The sequence below is a fragment of the Balaenoptera borealis genome (genome assembly GCF_965194805.1).
Source record: "Balaenoptera borealis genome assembly, chromosome: X".
Taxonomy (NCBI): domain Eukaryota; kingdom Metazoa; phylum Chordata; class Mammalia; order Artiodactyla; family Balaenopteridae; genus Balaenoptera; species Balaenoptera borealis.
Window position 1 is genome coordinate 91577598 of NC_138881.1, and position 14697 is coordinate 91592294.

The 14697-nt window shown below is 40.1% G+C and overlaps 1 protein-coding gene across 11 annotated transcripts in view; it reads left to right on the plus strand.

Moving 5' to 3' along the window:
- Nucleotides 1-14697, plus strand: part of MID2 (midline 2) — a 108435-nt gene that overhangs the window by 36894 nt on the left and 56844 nt on the right. For 10 of the 11 annotated variants that reach the window (XM_082377153.1, XM_082377155.1, XM_082377151.1 and 7 more), the window contains one exon: nucleotides 928-1023. The exons of the other annotated variant lie outside the window; for it this stretch is intronic. In XM_082377153.1, coding sequence (XP_082233279.1) covers nucleotides 928-1023 — 96 coding nt within the window. The remainder of the gene's footprint in view (nucleotides 1-927; nucleotides 1024-14697) is intronic. 11 annotated transcript variants of the gene reach the window in all.

Genomic DNA, 14697 nt, shown 5'->3' on the forward strand with positions numbered 1-14697 from the left:
ACTGTTTTAACTATGTTATAATAAACAGATTTGCAAAGCGCTGCTAATGTTTCCCTAAAAGGATCTATGTCCCAGTAAACAACAGTAAACAATGGATGTCCTGTCTTGATACATACAGCTAGGCTTTGCATTTTGAAGTCTGGCATTTCTGTAGGCTATTGCTTAGTGCCAAAGGAGGGAAGCTGTGAGATACAACGCTAGATTTTGATGAATTCCACACTGAAAATACCATCTTTTTTTCTGAAGGAACCTACTGATAAATATAAAGTGTTATCAACAAAGACAAAAAAATCATGGAATACTGGGGCAAAGCTGTATCTGAAGACTAGAGACCTGGATTCCAGTCCTAGCTTTGCTACATACTAATTATATGACTGTGCAAAACACTTGAAGCCCACTCTGCAGCTCAGTTCTCTCATCTGTAAAATGCTGACATCTCCTACTTCATAGGCTGTCATGATTATGAAATGATATGTATGAAATTGCCTAGCATAGTGTCTGACAAGTAGTAATTGTTCAATAAATTATAGTTTTCTTAGTCAACTCATCTATCAAAAAGAGAGAATAAAATCTGTTCTCCCTATGTCACCGGATTACTATGAGGGCAAAATGAGATATTGACTATGAAATACTTTTAAAAGTTAAAAAATATTATAGAAAACATAAAGTTGCTTTAATGTCATTAAATTCCTACATTCACAAAGTCATGAATGTCATCTTTTCCCCAATAATGACAGTCTGGAGCAAAGGTACAGCATTATTAATCGGCACCTAGAACAGTGCTTGGCTCATGTGCAATGAATCTTTGAAATATTTGTTGACTGACTGACTGATTTCCACGTGATACTGGGTCTCAAACTCATTGAACATTTCTTCTTTTTTCCCCTCTTCCCTGTTTCCCTCTGGTTTCATACTCTGCGATGGAAGCAAACTCTGGAGATGAACCTCACCAACCTGGTTAAGCGCAACAGTGAACTAGAAAATCAAATGGCCAAGCTAATACAGATCTGCCAGCAGGTTGAGGTATGTAACAGAAACATCTGTCATTCTTTCGAAGAACATGGATCAGGCGATCCTTTTGGGGGGACTTGTTTTGTCAGAGTGTAGCTCGGCCATTTGGAGTGAAGGGCTGAATGATAATTTTAAGAAGTCTCATTCCTTTAAGATGCTTGTTCCAAGAAAAGTGGCAGATAGCTATTGTTTAAAAAATGATAATAAGTGGTGGTGGTGGGTTGGGGAGACGTCAGTCCCAGGGGCAATCCCTTCTCCTTTTCCAATAGCAGGTGGTGTGAGAATCCAACATGAAGTGTGTTTCTTTCTGCATCAGACTGAACATCCTAGCTACTTAAAAAGATTGCTAGGGAGTAAGGGAAGTTGGGAACCCCAGGTCCTCAGGGTAGAGTGAGGTTTGTTCAATGCAATATTGTTTCTATAAGAATATTATCAGAACTGCTTCTCCTCTTCCTAACCTCTCCTCCCTTCTTCCCCATGCACCTTACCTGGTCCTCACTCATCGCCTTTCCACTTATTCTTGTCATCAACAAATGATATCTGTGTTAGAGTTATCTGTGAATTATCAAGTGTTGTACAATATGAGGTTATCTACATCAGATCTCAGAACAGAGCCTACAAGAGGAGTCGACCTCTTCATAAGTGGACATAATAAAACAAAGATGTTATTTCTCTCTTTTTTGCAAGAGTGTGAAACTTCAGCCATAGCATTTGGTTTTGTGTTGATTTTGTTGAAGAGGTGATGGTAGGTAGGGCTTAAAGTGTAAACAGGGTCGAGTAAAATATTCTACAGGACTCCTCATGGGCAGTGGTTGGATAAAAATGTTTCTGTTTATAACCTGATAGTCTGGTTCTAATCTTGTATGACAGAAAACGTAATGGTTCAAGTTTATTTTATTTTAAGCAATAAAATAATTTTATTAAGATCTCATCTCTTAATCCCCCCTGGGGAGTCCTATTTAAGAGAATGTGGAGAGTTTTCTTATAAGGCAAAGAATCTTCTTATATAAGTAACCACTCCTGATTGTTTGGATACCTTAAAGTATTGGGTTTCTTAAAGTAGATTGTTGTTGTATGATGGGCATACCATAGCAATTTAATCCCTGCTGGGCACTCCATTTGTGGAAGAGACTGGTGCTATCGGTAGAGCACACAGGATACCAGTTAAACTCAGGTGTGAGATTATGGAATGGGGTGGGGAATTTAGGAAGAAGCATAAGGAATGGAAAGAAAGAATGCTGGAATGTAAGTTGGAAAATTGGTTTCTGAACTTGACTCTGTCATTAACTGGTAGTATGAACTTGAGTAAGTCATCTAGCCTCTCAACTTCAGTGTCCTTACCTATAAAATGAGGGATTGAACTGAATACATGACCTTCAGTGTCACTTCCAGATTTCTCAAGTCGTGATTCTATGAATGGTTGCTTTCTTTATTCTTTTCTTTTTCTCTTCAGTCTCATCCTTTCCAAGAGGGGAGAAGCAAAACAAAAGGCATTTTAGAGTGGTTTTCAGCTAATCAGAATCCCTTTATGTTCTACTCTATCAAAGCTTCTGATTATGCTGTTGGATTACAGTATAAGAAACCCACACTGGTGAAGAGACAAGGAAGTATTGTGAGCAGGAGACAAGATAAGAAATCCCTTGGTTTAGAATTTACATGATTGAGGGTGGGGTAACATCTCACAGTGAATAAAATGTGGTTAGAAATTGTAATCATCACTTCCTCATTCTCATCAAAAAGTTATTTAAGTAGAGAGCAAGTTGTAGTCAAATTAGCAAAGTAAGCAGTTTATTTTCATTGCTTATTCACTTTAGCACCTCTCTAACATCTTATCATCCCACCCCCCCTGCACCGCCCCCCTCCAGGGAGCTTATCACTCTGGCCAGCCTCACCCAAACATAGCCCTGTTCCAGCCTTTCCCAGCCCATCGCACCAATCAAACCTTTATGATTCAGGGCCCTACTCTTTTCAAGTGGCAAGGAGCTAGTCTCATAAAACAGTGCATCATTGTGTTAGTGGAGGAGGACTCATCCTGGTCCTCTAGGTTATAGGTGATGTTTTCACAGTGCCTTTCTGAAGTTAGTATTCCTGCTTGAGCCTACAGGAGATGACACTAGTGGTGCCCATATGTAAGCAAAGTAGGTGGGAAAAGTAGCCCCATGGCAACCAGCAAAGGAGGGGTTTAAGAGACTCCCTCAGGGATGCTTACTAATCCTCGGCCAATCGTCTGCTCTGGTACACAAAAGGTCACCTTTTATTAATACTTACTTATGCGTAGCACTGTACCAGGTACAAAGAAAACAGCATAGACACAGTATTTATCCTCTGGGGGCTTACATGTTATACAAATCCACCCTGATGTGGATACACATGTGCAAGAAATACAGACAATGGAATTAAAATGTTAACTGAGAATTGGGAAAGAATCTTGAGATACTGCATTACATGTCAAGGGCGAGAGTGTATTTTGGGAGTTAACTCCATGGTCTTATTCAGTTTAGGATTCTGTCTTCGACAGGGGCCCTACAGGATGGTTTATGGAAGGCCATGGCTGTGCTCTATGACATCATCCCTTCTGAAAGGTTAGGGATGTGCCCTAACTTCCCCATAATAATAGGGTGAATCCAGGGTACTTATTATGTTCGTTCAGCACAGAGCCTGTGTGTCCAGAAGGCTTCAAGACAAGCCCCGGGATTAGAAATGCAGTTAAAGAAGAGATTTGAGACTTCATAAATGCTTATAAATACTTTATAAAATGAAATAAATAGTAGGATACTTTCATGCAAGCCAGACATTGAGGGGTGGTTTGAATTTTTTTCATTTTATCTAATCCAGATTTGTCTATCGGGAATGACTATATTCACAGTGTAAACCAGGCATTTCACATCGGGCGGGGGTGGAGGATACCAGCTAAGGCACTTCTGAGAAAACTAGAATAGGCTATTTTCCTGCCAAACCTGTTCCCCTTCCTGATTGTCTGCAAATGTTTTTGTCACAGATTGACTTTTCATAAAAGAGCCATAAATACTGCCTCCCTCTCCTGGTTCTTTCTCCCTGTTCTCTATTCTCCTCAGAAAGTAAACAAAGCTGCAGTCTTCCTATTATTACAGAAACAGAGATTAGGATCACCACAGATTTGTTAGCTGAATTCTTTGGTAACGCAGCCTGTTAGAGTCACTGCCCAGCTTTCAGAATTCAGTGGATAGGCAGCTGGAAAATATTTTCTGTCGGGGCTGGAGAACATGGGAAGGAGGGAGAGGCAGGCCCAAGACTCCTTTAATCTGGTTAAGGAAGGGCATGCTCTGACCTTGCTACTCTGGCCACTTGATCTCTATATATAGTTCTTTGTCCCGTCTCATCAGGCATCCTTTGTTTACATTTCCAAAGGAAATTTCTGTTTAATGCATAGCCAAGGGAAAATGTATACCAACAGATGAATAGTTCCTCTTGGCTTCCAAGTCTGCATGGTTTTGTGAATAAATAAGCATTCCGGAAAATATTGAGGGGAAGAAAAATGGTTAAATAATTAGTAATCAGTCAGGCAACAACATTTCTTGAGCAAACGCGATGTACTCAGTGTGGTAGGTCATTTGGGGGCTACAAAAGAAACGTATGTTGTTGATGACCTCCAGAAACTTTTATTAGTCTAGCTAGGGACAACCCAGTTATCTAGTGAGAAAGAGGAGTATTTATAAAACAGCGTGCAGTACAGGGAGCACAGATGAATGTAGTATAGCCCTTCTGTGTTTACTTTTTTAGTCTTATTGTTAACTTTCAGGGCATGGAGCATATTAAAGCACTTTCCTGGCTATTTTGTGTGCCATCTGTTTTCCTCCCCTCCAGAACTGCTGCAGGACAATGGGTTGGCCCATCCCAGAAGCTCCATGGGCAGACTGATTTCTTTCTGGCTCTTCTCAAGCCTTTTAAGGGGCTGGGTGGCATGGCTCTTTAGCATTAAGAGAAAGAAAAAAGAAAGGAGACGAGCTGGAAGAGAGGGAAAGGCTTCCCTTAGTTTGGGGAATTTCAGCTTTTCATCTTGCCACCAGGTTTTTGCTCCAATAGCTTTCAGAAGTCTTAGAGCTCAAACCGTAGGTGGCTTGGATTTCTCCCCTTTCTGCTCATGCTGCTCATTGAAATGGTATTTGGTTTGGGAAGAGCAAGATTCAATGTCTGACTACTTCTCCAAGCATAAAAATAGGTGTCTTAATAGAAATTAGTTAAAACAACACACCACTATGGATGATTTCAGCAGATGATCCTGAAATGTTTTAGAGTGGTCGAGCTAGAAGCAATAATAGAATCTAAATCATTAAAGCGCAAATACGTTTGTTGGAGGACTCTTCTGCAAGCACGGAGGACATGATAAAATGAAGGAGTGATTAGACTGAAGTAAGTGTAATTAGGGAAAATTTAATGGATAAAATGCATTTTAGCCAAATGTTGCAGGAGGAAAAATAAATTTCTCCCTCTGCTGAGACAGAGAGCAGTGATATTAATGGAGGTGAAAATGAGCAAATTGTATGGGCAAAGTGGTACACTATGCACTAGGTATACACTGGGTATATAGAGATAAATAGCAAATGGCCCCTGACCTCAAGGAACTTGCTTAACAGGTAAAATGTCAAATATAATGTGAAGTCATGATTATTGTAATGAAGGTAAGTGCAAGATGACAAGCTAGCATAGAGAAAGAAACACCTAAGTCTGCCTGAGGGACTTAGGAAGGACTACAAGATGTAAATAAAAATCAAATTGTCTTGAAATAAGAGTAGAATTTTGCCAAAAAATGAGAAAAGAGAGCAAAGGGAACACCATGTGAGAACATAGAAGGGTAAACACCATAGAGGTGTTCAGAAAATCACCAGAAGTTTGGTTCAGCCAGAATGTGAGATGTGAGATCATTGCAAGAGGTGAGTGTGGAGAAGTAGCTAGGGCCTGGATAGTGAAGGGCCTTGTATGCCATGCATAGGTGTTTGGACTTTATCCTGAAGACTCTAGGGACCCATGGAAGGATTTAAAGTAGGTGAATAACTGGATAAGGTCTTCATTTCAGTATTGCTCTGGCTGTAGTATGCAGGATGGAGCAAGGGTCAAGGGTCAAAACTGAAGGTAAAGAGACCAGTTAGGTGGTTTTTACTGATCCATGGAGAGATGAAAGCCCAACCTAAGGCAATGGCAGTAGGGCTAGGGAGCAGGGGATAAATTCAAAACACATTTGTAGTAGGTAGAATCAGTATGACTTGGTGATCAGTTAGATGCAGTGGGTAGAGAGATGAGAGAATAGTAGGGTGATCTATAGGTTTCTGTCTTGGGTAACTGAGTGGACGTGTTTCCTTTAACTAGGTTAGGAAATAGATGGAGTTCTTTTTATTTTTTAAATTAAAAACATTTTTTTGAATTTTATTTTATTTTTTAATACAGCAGGTTCTTATTAGTTATCTATTTTATACATATTAGTGTATATATGTCAATCCCAATCTCCCAATTCATCCCCACCCCACCCCACTGCTTCCCTCCCCCCTTGGTGTCCATACATTTGTTCTCTACATCTGTGTCTCTATTTCTGCCTTGCAAACCAGTTCATCTGTACCATTTTTCTAGATTCCACATATATGCATTAATGTACGATATTTGTTTTTCTCTTTCTGACTTACTTCACTCTGTATGACAGTCTCCAAGTCCATCCACGTCTCTACAAACAACCGAATTTCATTCCTTTTTATGGCTGAGTAATATTCCATTGTATATACGTACCACATCTTCTTTATCCATTCGTCTGTTGATGGGCATTTAGGTTGCTTCCATGTCCTGGCTATTGTAAATAGTGCTGCAATGAACATTGGGGTGCATGTGTCTTTTTGAATTATGGTTTTCTCTGGGTATATGCCCAGGACTGGGATTGCTGGGTCATATGGTAGTTCTGTTTTTAGTTTCTTAAGGAACCTCCATACTGTTCTCCATAGTGGCTGTATCAATTTACATTCCCACCAACAGTGCAAGGGGGTTCTCTTTTCTCCACACCCTCTCCAGCGTTTGTTGTTTGTAGATTTTCTGATGATGGCCATTCTAACTGGTGTGAGGTGATACCTCACTGTAGTTTTGATTTGCATTTCTCTAATGATTAATGATGTTGAGCATCCTTTCATGTGTTTGTTGGCAATCTGTATATCTTCTTTGGAGAAATGTCTGTTTAGGTCTTCTGCCCATTTTTGGATTGGGTTGTTTTTTTGATATTGAGTTGCATGTGCTGTTTATATATGTTGGAGATTAATCCTTTGTCCGTTGATTTGTTTGCAAATAATATTTTGCATTCTGAGGGTTGTCTTTTCATCTTGTTTATAACTTCCTTTGCTGTGCAAAAGCTTTTAAGTTTCATTAGGTCCCTTTTGTTTATTTTTGTTTTTATTTCCATTACTCTAGGCGGTGGGTCAAAAAAGATCTTGCTGTGATTTATGTCAAGAGTGTTCTTCCTAAGTTTTCCTCTAAGAGTTTTATGGTGTCCGGTCTTATTTTTGGGTCTTTAATCCATTTTGACTTTATTTTTGTGTATGGTATTAGGGAGTTTTCTAATTTCATTCTTTTACAGGTAGCTGTCCAGTTTTCCCAGCACCACTTATTGAAGGGCCTGTCTTTTCTCCATTGTATATCCTTGCCTCCTTTGTCATAGATTAGTTGACCATAGGTGCGTGGGTTTATCTCTGGGCTTTCTATCTTGTTCCATTGATCTATGTTTCTGTTTTTGTGCCAGTACCATATTGTCTTGATTACTGTAGCTTTGTAGTATAGACTGAAGTCAGGGAGTCTGATTCCTCCAGCTCCGTTTTTTCCCCTCAAGACTGCTTTGGCTATTCGGGGTCTTTTGTGTCTCCATACAAATTTTAAGATGATTTGTTCTACTTCCGTAAAAAATGTCACTGGTAATTTGATAGGGATTGCATTGAATCTGTAGATTGCTTTGGGTAGTATAGTCATTTTCACAATCTTGATTCTTCCAATCCAAGAACATGGTATATCTCTCCATCTGTTGGTATCATCTTTAATTTCTTTCATCAGTGTCTTATAGTTTTCTGCATACAGGTCTTTTGTCTCCCTAGGTAGGTTTATTCCTAGGTATTTTATTCTTTTTGTTGCAATAGTAAATAGGAGTGTTTCCATAATTTCTCTTTCAGATTTTTCATCATTAGTGTATAGGAATGCAAGAGATTTCTGTGCATTAATTTTGTATCCTGCAACTTTACCAAATTCATTGATTAGCTCTAGTAGTTTTCTGGTGGCATCTTTAGGATTCTCTATGTATAGTATCATGTCATCTGCAAACAGTGACAGTTTTACTTCTTCTTTTCCAATTTGTATTCCTTTTATTTCTTTTTCTTCTCTGATTGCTGTGGCTAGGACTTCCAAAACTATGTTGAATAATAGTGGTGAGAGTGGACATCCTTGTCTCGTTCCTGATCTTAGAGGAAATGCATTCAGTTTTTCACCATTGAGAATGATGTTTGCTGTGGGTTTGTGATATATGGCCTTTATTATGTTGAGGTAGGTTCCCTCTATGCCCACTTTCTGGAGAGTTTTTATCATAAATGGGTGTTGAATTTTGTCAAAAGCTTTTTCTGCATCTATTGAGATGATCATATGGTTTTTGTTCTTCAGTTTGTTAATATGGTGTATCACATTGATTGATTTGTGTATATTGAAGAATCCTTGCATCCCTGGGATAAATCCCACTTGATCATGGTGTATGATCCTTTTAATGTGTTGTTGGACTCTGTTTGCTAGTATTTTGTTGAGGATTTTTGCATCTATATTCATCAGTGATATTGGTGTGTAATTTTCTTTTTTTGTAGTATCTTTGTCTGGTTTTGGTATCAGGGTGATGGTGGCCTCATAGAATGAGTTTGGGAGTGTTCCTTCCTCTGCAAATGTTTGGAAGAGTTTGAGAAGGATGGGTGTTAGCTCTTCTCTAAATTTTTGATAGAATTCACCTGTGAAGCCATCTGGTCCTGGACTTTTGTTTGTTGGAAGATTTTTAATCACAGTTTCAATTTCATTACTTGTGATCGGTCTGTTCATATTTTCTGTTTCTTCCTGGTTCAGTCTTGAAAGGTTATACCTTTCTAAGAATTTGTCCATTTCTTCCAGGTTGTCCATTTTATTGACATAGAGTTGCTTGTAATAGTCTCTTATGATGCTCTGTATTCCTGTGGTGTCTGTTGTAACTTCTCCTTTTTCATTTCCAATTTTATTGATTTGAGTCCTCTCCCTCTTTTTCTTGATGAGTCTGGCTAAAGGTTTGTCAGTTTTGTTTATCTTCTCAAAGAACCAGCTTTTAGTTTTATTGATCTTTGCTATTGTTTTCTTTGTTTCTATTTCATTTATTTCTGCTCTGATCTTTATGATTTCTTTCCTTCTACTAACTTTGGGTTTTGTTTGTTCTTCTTTCTCTAGTTCGTTTAGGTGTGAGGTTAGATTGCGTATTTGAGATTTTTCTTGTTTTTTGAGGTAGGATTGTATTGCTATAAACTTCTCTCTTAGAACTGCTTTTGCTGCATCCCATAGGTTTTGGATTGTCGTGTTTTCATTGTCATTTGTGTCCAGGCAGTTTTTGATTTCCTCTTTGATTTCTTCAGTGATCTGTTGATTATTCAGTAATGTATTGTTTAGCCTCCCTGTGTTCTGTGTTTTTTACGTTTTTTTCCCTGTAATTGATTTCTAATCTCATAGTGTTGTGGTCGGAAAAGATGCTTGATATGATTTCAATTTTCTTAAATTCCCCGAGGCTTGATTTGTGACCCACGATGTGATCTATCCTGGAGAATGTTCCGTGTGCACTTGAGAAGAAAATGTAATGTGCTGTTTTCAGATGGAATGTCCTATAAATATCAATTAAATCTATCTGGTCTATTGTGTCACTTAAAGCTTGTGTTTTCTTATTAATTTTCTGTCTGGATGATCTGTCCATTGGTGTAAGTGAGCTGTTAAAGTCCCCCACTATTATTGTGTTACTGTCGATTTCCTCTTTTATAGATGTTAGCAGTTGCCTTATGTATTAAGGAGCTCTTATGTTGGGTGCGTGTATATTTATAATTGTTATTATCCTCTTCTTGGATTGATCCCTTGATCATTATGTAGTGTCCTTCCTTGTCTCTTGTAACATTATTTATTTTAAATTCTATTTTATCTGATACGAGTATTGCTACTCCAGCTTTCTTTTGATTTCCATTTGCACGGAATACCTTTTCCCATCCCCTCACTTTCAGTCTTTGTGTGTCCTTAGGTCTGAATTGGGTCTTTTGTAGACAGCATATATGTGAGTCTTTTTTTTGTACCCATTCAGCGAGCCTGTGTCTTTTGATTGGAGCATTTAATCCATTCACATTTAAGGTAATTATCGATATGTATGTTCCTATTACCATTTTCTTAATTGTTTTGGGTTTGTTTTTGTAGGTCCTTTTCTTCTCTTGTGTTTCCCACTTAGAGAAGTTCCTTTAGCATTTGTTGTAGGGGTGGTTTGGTGGTGCTGAATTCTCTTAGCTTTTGCTTGTCTGTAAGGCTTTTGATTACTCTGTCGAATCTGAATGAGATCCTTGCCGGGTAGAGTAATCTTGGTTGTAGGTTCTTCCCTTTCATCACTTTAAACATATTGTGCCACTCCCTTCTGACTTGTAGAGTTCCTGCTGAGAAATCAGCTGTTAACCTTATGGGAGTTCCCTTGTATGTTATTTGTCGTTTTCCCCTTCTTGCTTTTCATAATTTTTCTTTGTCTTTAATTTTTGTCAATTTGATTACTATGTGTCTCGGCGTGTTTCTCCTTGGGTTTATCCTGCCTGGGACTCTCTGCGCTTCCTGGACTTGGGTGGCTATTTCCTTTCCCCTGTTAGTGAAGTTTTTGACTCGAATCTCTTCACATATTTTCTCTGGTCCTTTCTCTCTCTCATCTCCTTCTGGGACCCCTATAATGCGAATGCTGTTGCGTTTAATGTTGTCCCAGAGGTCTCTTAGGCTGTCTTCATTTCTTTTCATTCTTTTTGCTTTATTCTGTTCCATGGCAGTGAATTCCACCGTTCTGTCTTCCAGGTCATTTATCCATTCTTCTGTCTCAGTCATTCTGCTATTGATTCCTTCTAGTGTATTTTTCATTTCAGTTATTGTATTCATCTCTGTTTGTTTGTTCTTTAGTTCTTCTAGGTCTTTGTTAAACATTTCTTGCATCTTCTTGATCTTTGCCTCCATTCTTTTTCTGAAGTCCTGGATCATCTTCACTGTCATTATTCTGAATTCTTTTTCTGGAAGGTTGCCTATCTCCACTTCATTTAGTTGTTTTTCTGGGGTTTTATCTTGTTCCTTCATCTGGTACAGAATCCTCTGCCTTTTCATCTTGTCTATCTTTCTGTGAATGTGGTTTTCGTTCCACTGGCTGCAGGTTTGTAGTTCTTCTTGCTTCTGCTATCTGCCCTCTGGTGGATGAGGCTGTCTAAGAGGCTTGTGCAAGCTTCCTGATGGGAGGAACCGGTGGTGGGTAGAGCTGGGTGTTGCTCTCGTGGGCAGAGCTCAGTAAAACTTTAATATGCTTGTCACTTGTCCGCTGGTGGGTGGGGCTGAGTTCCCTCCCTCTTGGTTGTTTGCCCTGAGGTGACCCAGCACTGGAGGCTACAGGCTCTTTGGTGGGGATAATGGCAGACTCTGGGAGGGCTCACGCCAAGGAGTACTTCCCAGAAGTTCTGCTGCCAGTGTCCTTGTCCTCTCGGTGAGCCACAGCCACTCCCCACCTCTGCAGGAGACCTCCCAACACTAGCAGGTAGGTCTGGTTCAGTCTCCTATGGGGTCACTGCTCCTTCCCCCTGGGTCCTGATGTGCACAGTACTTTGTGTGTGCCCTCCAAGAGTGGAGTCTCTGTTTCCCCCAGTCCTGTCAAAGTCCTGCAGTCAAATCCCGCTAGCCTTCAAAGTCTGATTCTCTGGGAATTCCCCCTCCTGTTGCCAGACTCCCAGGTTGGGAAGCCTGACGTGACATGGGGCTCAGAACCTTCACTCCAGTGGGTGGACTTCCATGGTATAAGTGTTCTCCAGTTTGTGAGTCACCCACCCAGTGGTTATGGGATTTGATTTCATTGTGATTGCGCCCCTCCTACCATCTCATTGTGGCTTCTCCTTTGTCTTTGGATGTGGTGTATCTTTTCTGGTGAGTTCCAGTGTCTTCCTGTCAATGATTGTTCAGCAGTTAGTTGTGATTCCGGTGCTCTCACAAGAGGGATTGAGAACACGTCCTTCTACTCCGCCATCTTGAACCAGTCTCCCAGAGTCCTTTTTAGACATGTGAGGTTTGTTGTGCTGTCAGTCAGAGAGTCAAGTAGGAAATGCCTAGTGGACAGCTGGCTGGATCTGGAGGTCAGGAGAGAGGTCTGGGAAAGGGATAAACACTTGGGAGTCATCTAAGTGGCACTGAAAGCCATGGAGAATGTACAATGTACAATGAGAAGAAAGCCTAGGGAACAGAAATCCAATTGTTTGTCACTCAGAATACAACAACAAACTAACTTTCCATAAATAAATGGGAAGACTGTGGAGCTTTTTATGAGATTATTGAGGAATGGTGTGTGTTTAACAAATTAAATATCCGGAGCAAATTTTTCATTTGTGGGAATAGTCAACATTTTAGAAATTACCTCTGTAAAAACTATAATAATAAGTGACACTTAATGAAGATTTCATATATTGCAGGTAAGCACTTTATATGTGTTAACTCATTTAATCCTCACAACAACTCTATGAAGTAAACACTGTTATTATTCTTGCTTTACAGATAAAGACATTGAGATACAGAGAGATTGAAGTGATTTGCCAAGGTCATGCTGCTAGTAGGTAACAGAGTGGGGATTTGAATCCAGGCACTTTAGCTCCAGAGCCTATGCCCCTAACCACAGCATTATACTTCCTTTTGCAAGGCCAAGGTACACATCACTTGGATGTCCCTTGTTTATCACCAGTGGTTCCTGACCCATCATGAGGATGGCTTGTAGTCAGTAAGGGGAATGATATATGGGTGTGAATTCTGGAAGAAAGCAAAAGAGAAACAGATGGAGCAGAAGGGAGGAAGAAAACTGACAAAACAGAGGCTGAAAATAGCAAAGGAAGAGAGGCCTTCAAGGTGTGGAACTTTTAATAGAGTCCATTGGAGCAGCACCATTATACAGGAAGATATTAATGACCTTTGAGGGAGAAGGTTCAGTGGAAAAGTGAGGATAGAAGATAGAGTCAGAGAGGTCAAAGAGAAAGTAAGTTGTAAGGAAATGCACGCTGTGAGAAGTTTGATCATGAAAGTGAAGAGAGAAATAGAGTGGAAGTTATTATCCTTTTGAAGTGCAAAACAATCAGACTCACAAACACTCGTACAATATTCTAGTCGTTTATTTTGTTACTGGGTAGCTAACAGTAGGAGTCACTAGATCCACTGACTCTGACCGCACATGCTTCATTTCCCATCCTGACTTGGCTTCCAGCCATCTTTCCAATCCTGGGCCCTCCTGCCCAGCTCCTAGCCTCAGTTTCTACAACTCACTCCTCCTAGAAAGTGTGTAGGTTCTGGGATGCAATGTGATGTGGTAGCTTTGGAGTTGGGCATACTAGCTGTGTAACCTTGGACACACACATAACTTCTCTGAGCCTCAGTTTCATGATCTATGACACTTAGACTAATCATATTTTGAAGGGAAAGGTAGTACATGTAAAACACTTGCTACTGTAATTGGCAGATAGTCAAGGCTCAATAAATGGTAGTAGCAGCAGCAGCAGCAGTGACAATAGGAGCAGTTGTTAGTATTAATTGTACTAGTAGTACTAGCAGTATTTCTGGGCACCTCACCTTTGCCAGAGATTCCTAGCCCTGACCTCAGGACTTCTAGAGGATCATCATTATTTCTGAGGGTGGGGAAAACAGTCAATCCCCAATGTTCACAATCAATCTTAAATTTAGCACATGAACCAGAACTTCCCTTGGGAAGGGGGAGTGGTAATGAAATTGCAGCACTAAAAATGTTGGAAATCTCAGCCATATGGCCCTATTTAATCACCCACCAACAACTGTGCAAAGGTGGTACACTAAAAAGGGTTATTATGCTCAATAAGCTGCCAGTTTTCAGTTACTGAATTAAACAAATTTTATTTAGTATGGAAAAGTTCACTGCCCTTCTGCAAGAATATCTAAGGGATTCTTTAAGTTGATATTTAAGTAAACTTGCCTATTATCCTGCCCAAATTCCTCTTTTTTTTTTTTTTAAACGAACCTGGGAGGGAGACTTTTTTTTTAAATTTTATTTATTTATTTATTTATGGCTGTGTTGGGTCTTCGTTTCTGTGTGAGGGCTTTCTCTAGTTGCGGCAAGCGGGGGGCCACTCTTCATCGCGGTGCATGGGCCTCTCACTATCGCGGCTTCTCTTGTTGTGGAGCACAGGCTCCAGACGTGCAGGCTCAGTAATTGTGGCTCACGGGCCTAGTCGCTCCACGGCATGTGGGATCTTCCCAGACCAGGGCTCGAACCCGTGTCCCCTGCACTGGCAGGCAGATTCTCAACCACTGCGCCACCAGGGAAGCCCACCAAATTCCTCTTGATTACTGCCCCTAAGCAAAGGCAAAAGAAAAGTTTTGGGGAGGGACAGATACTTTCACCTCTAGTGGTTTTAAAAACAGAGA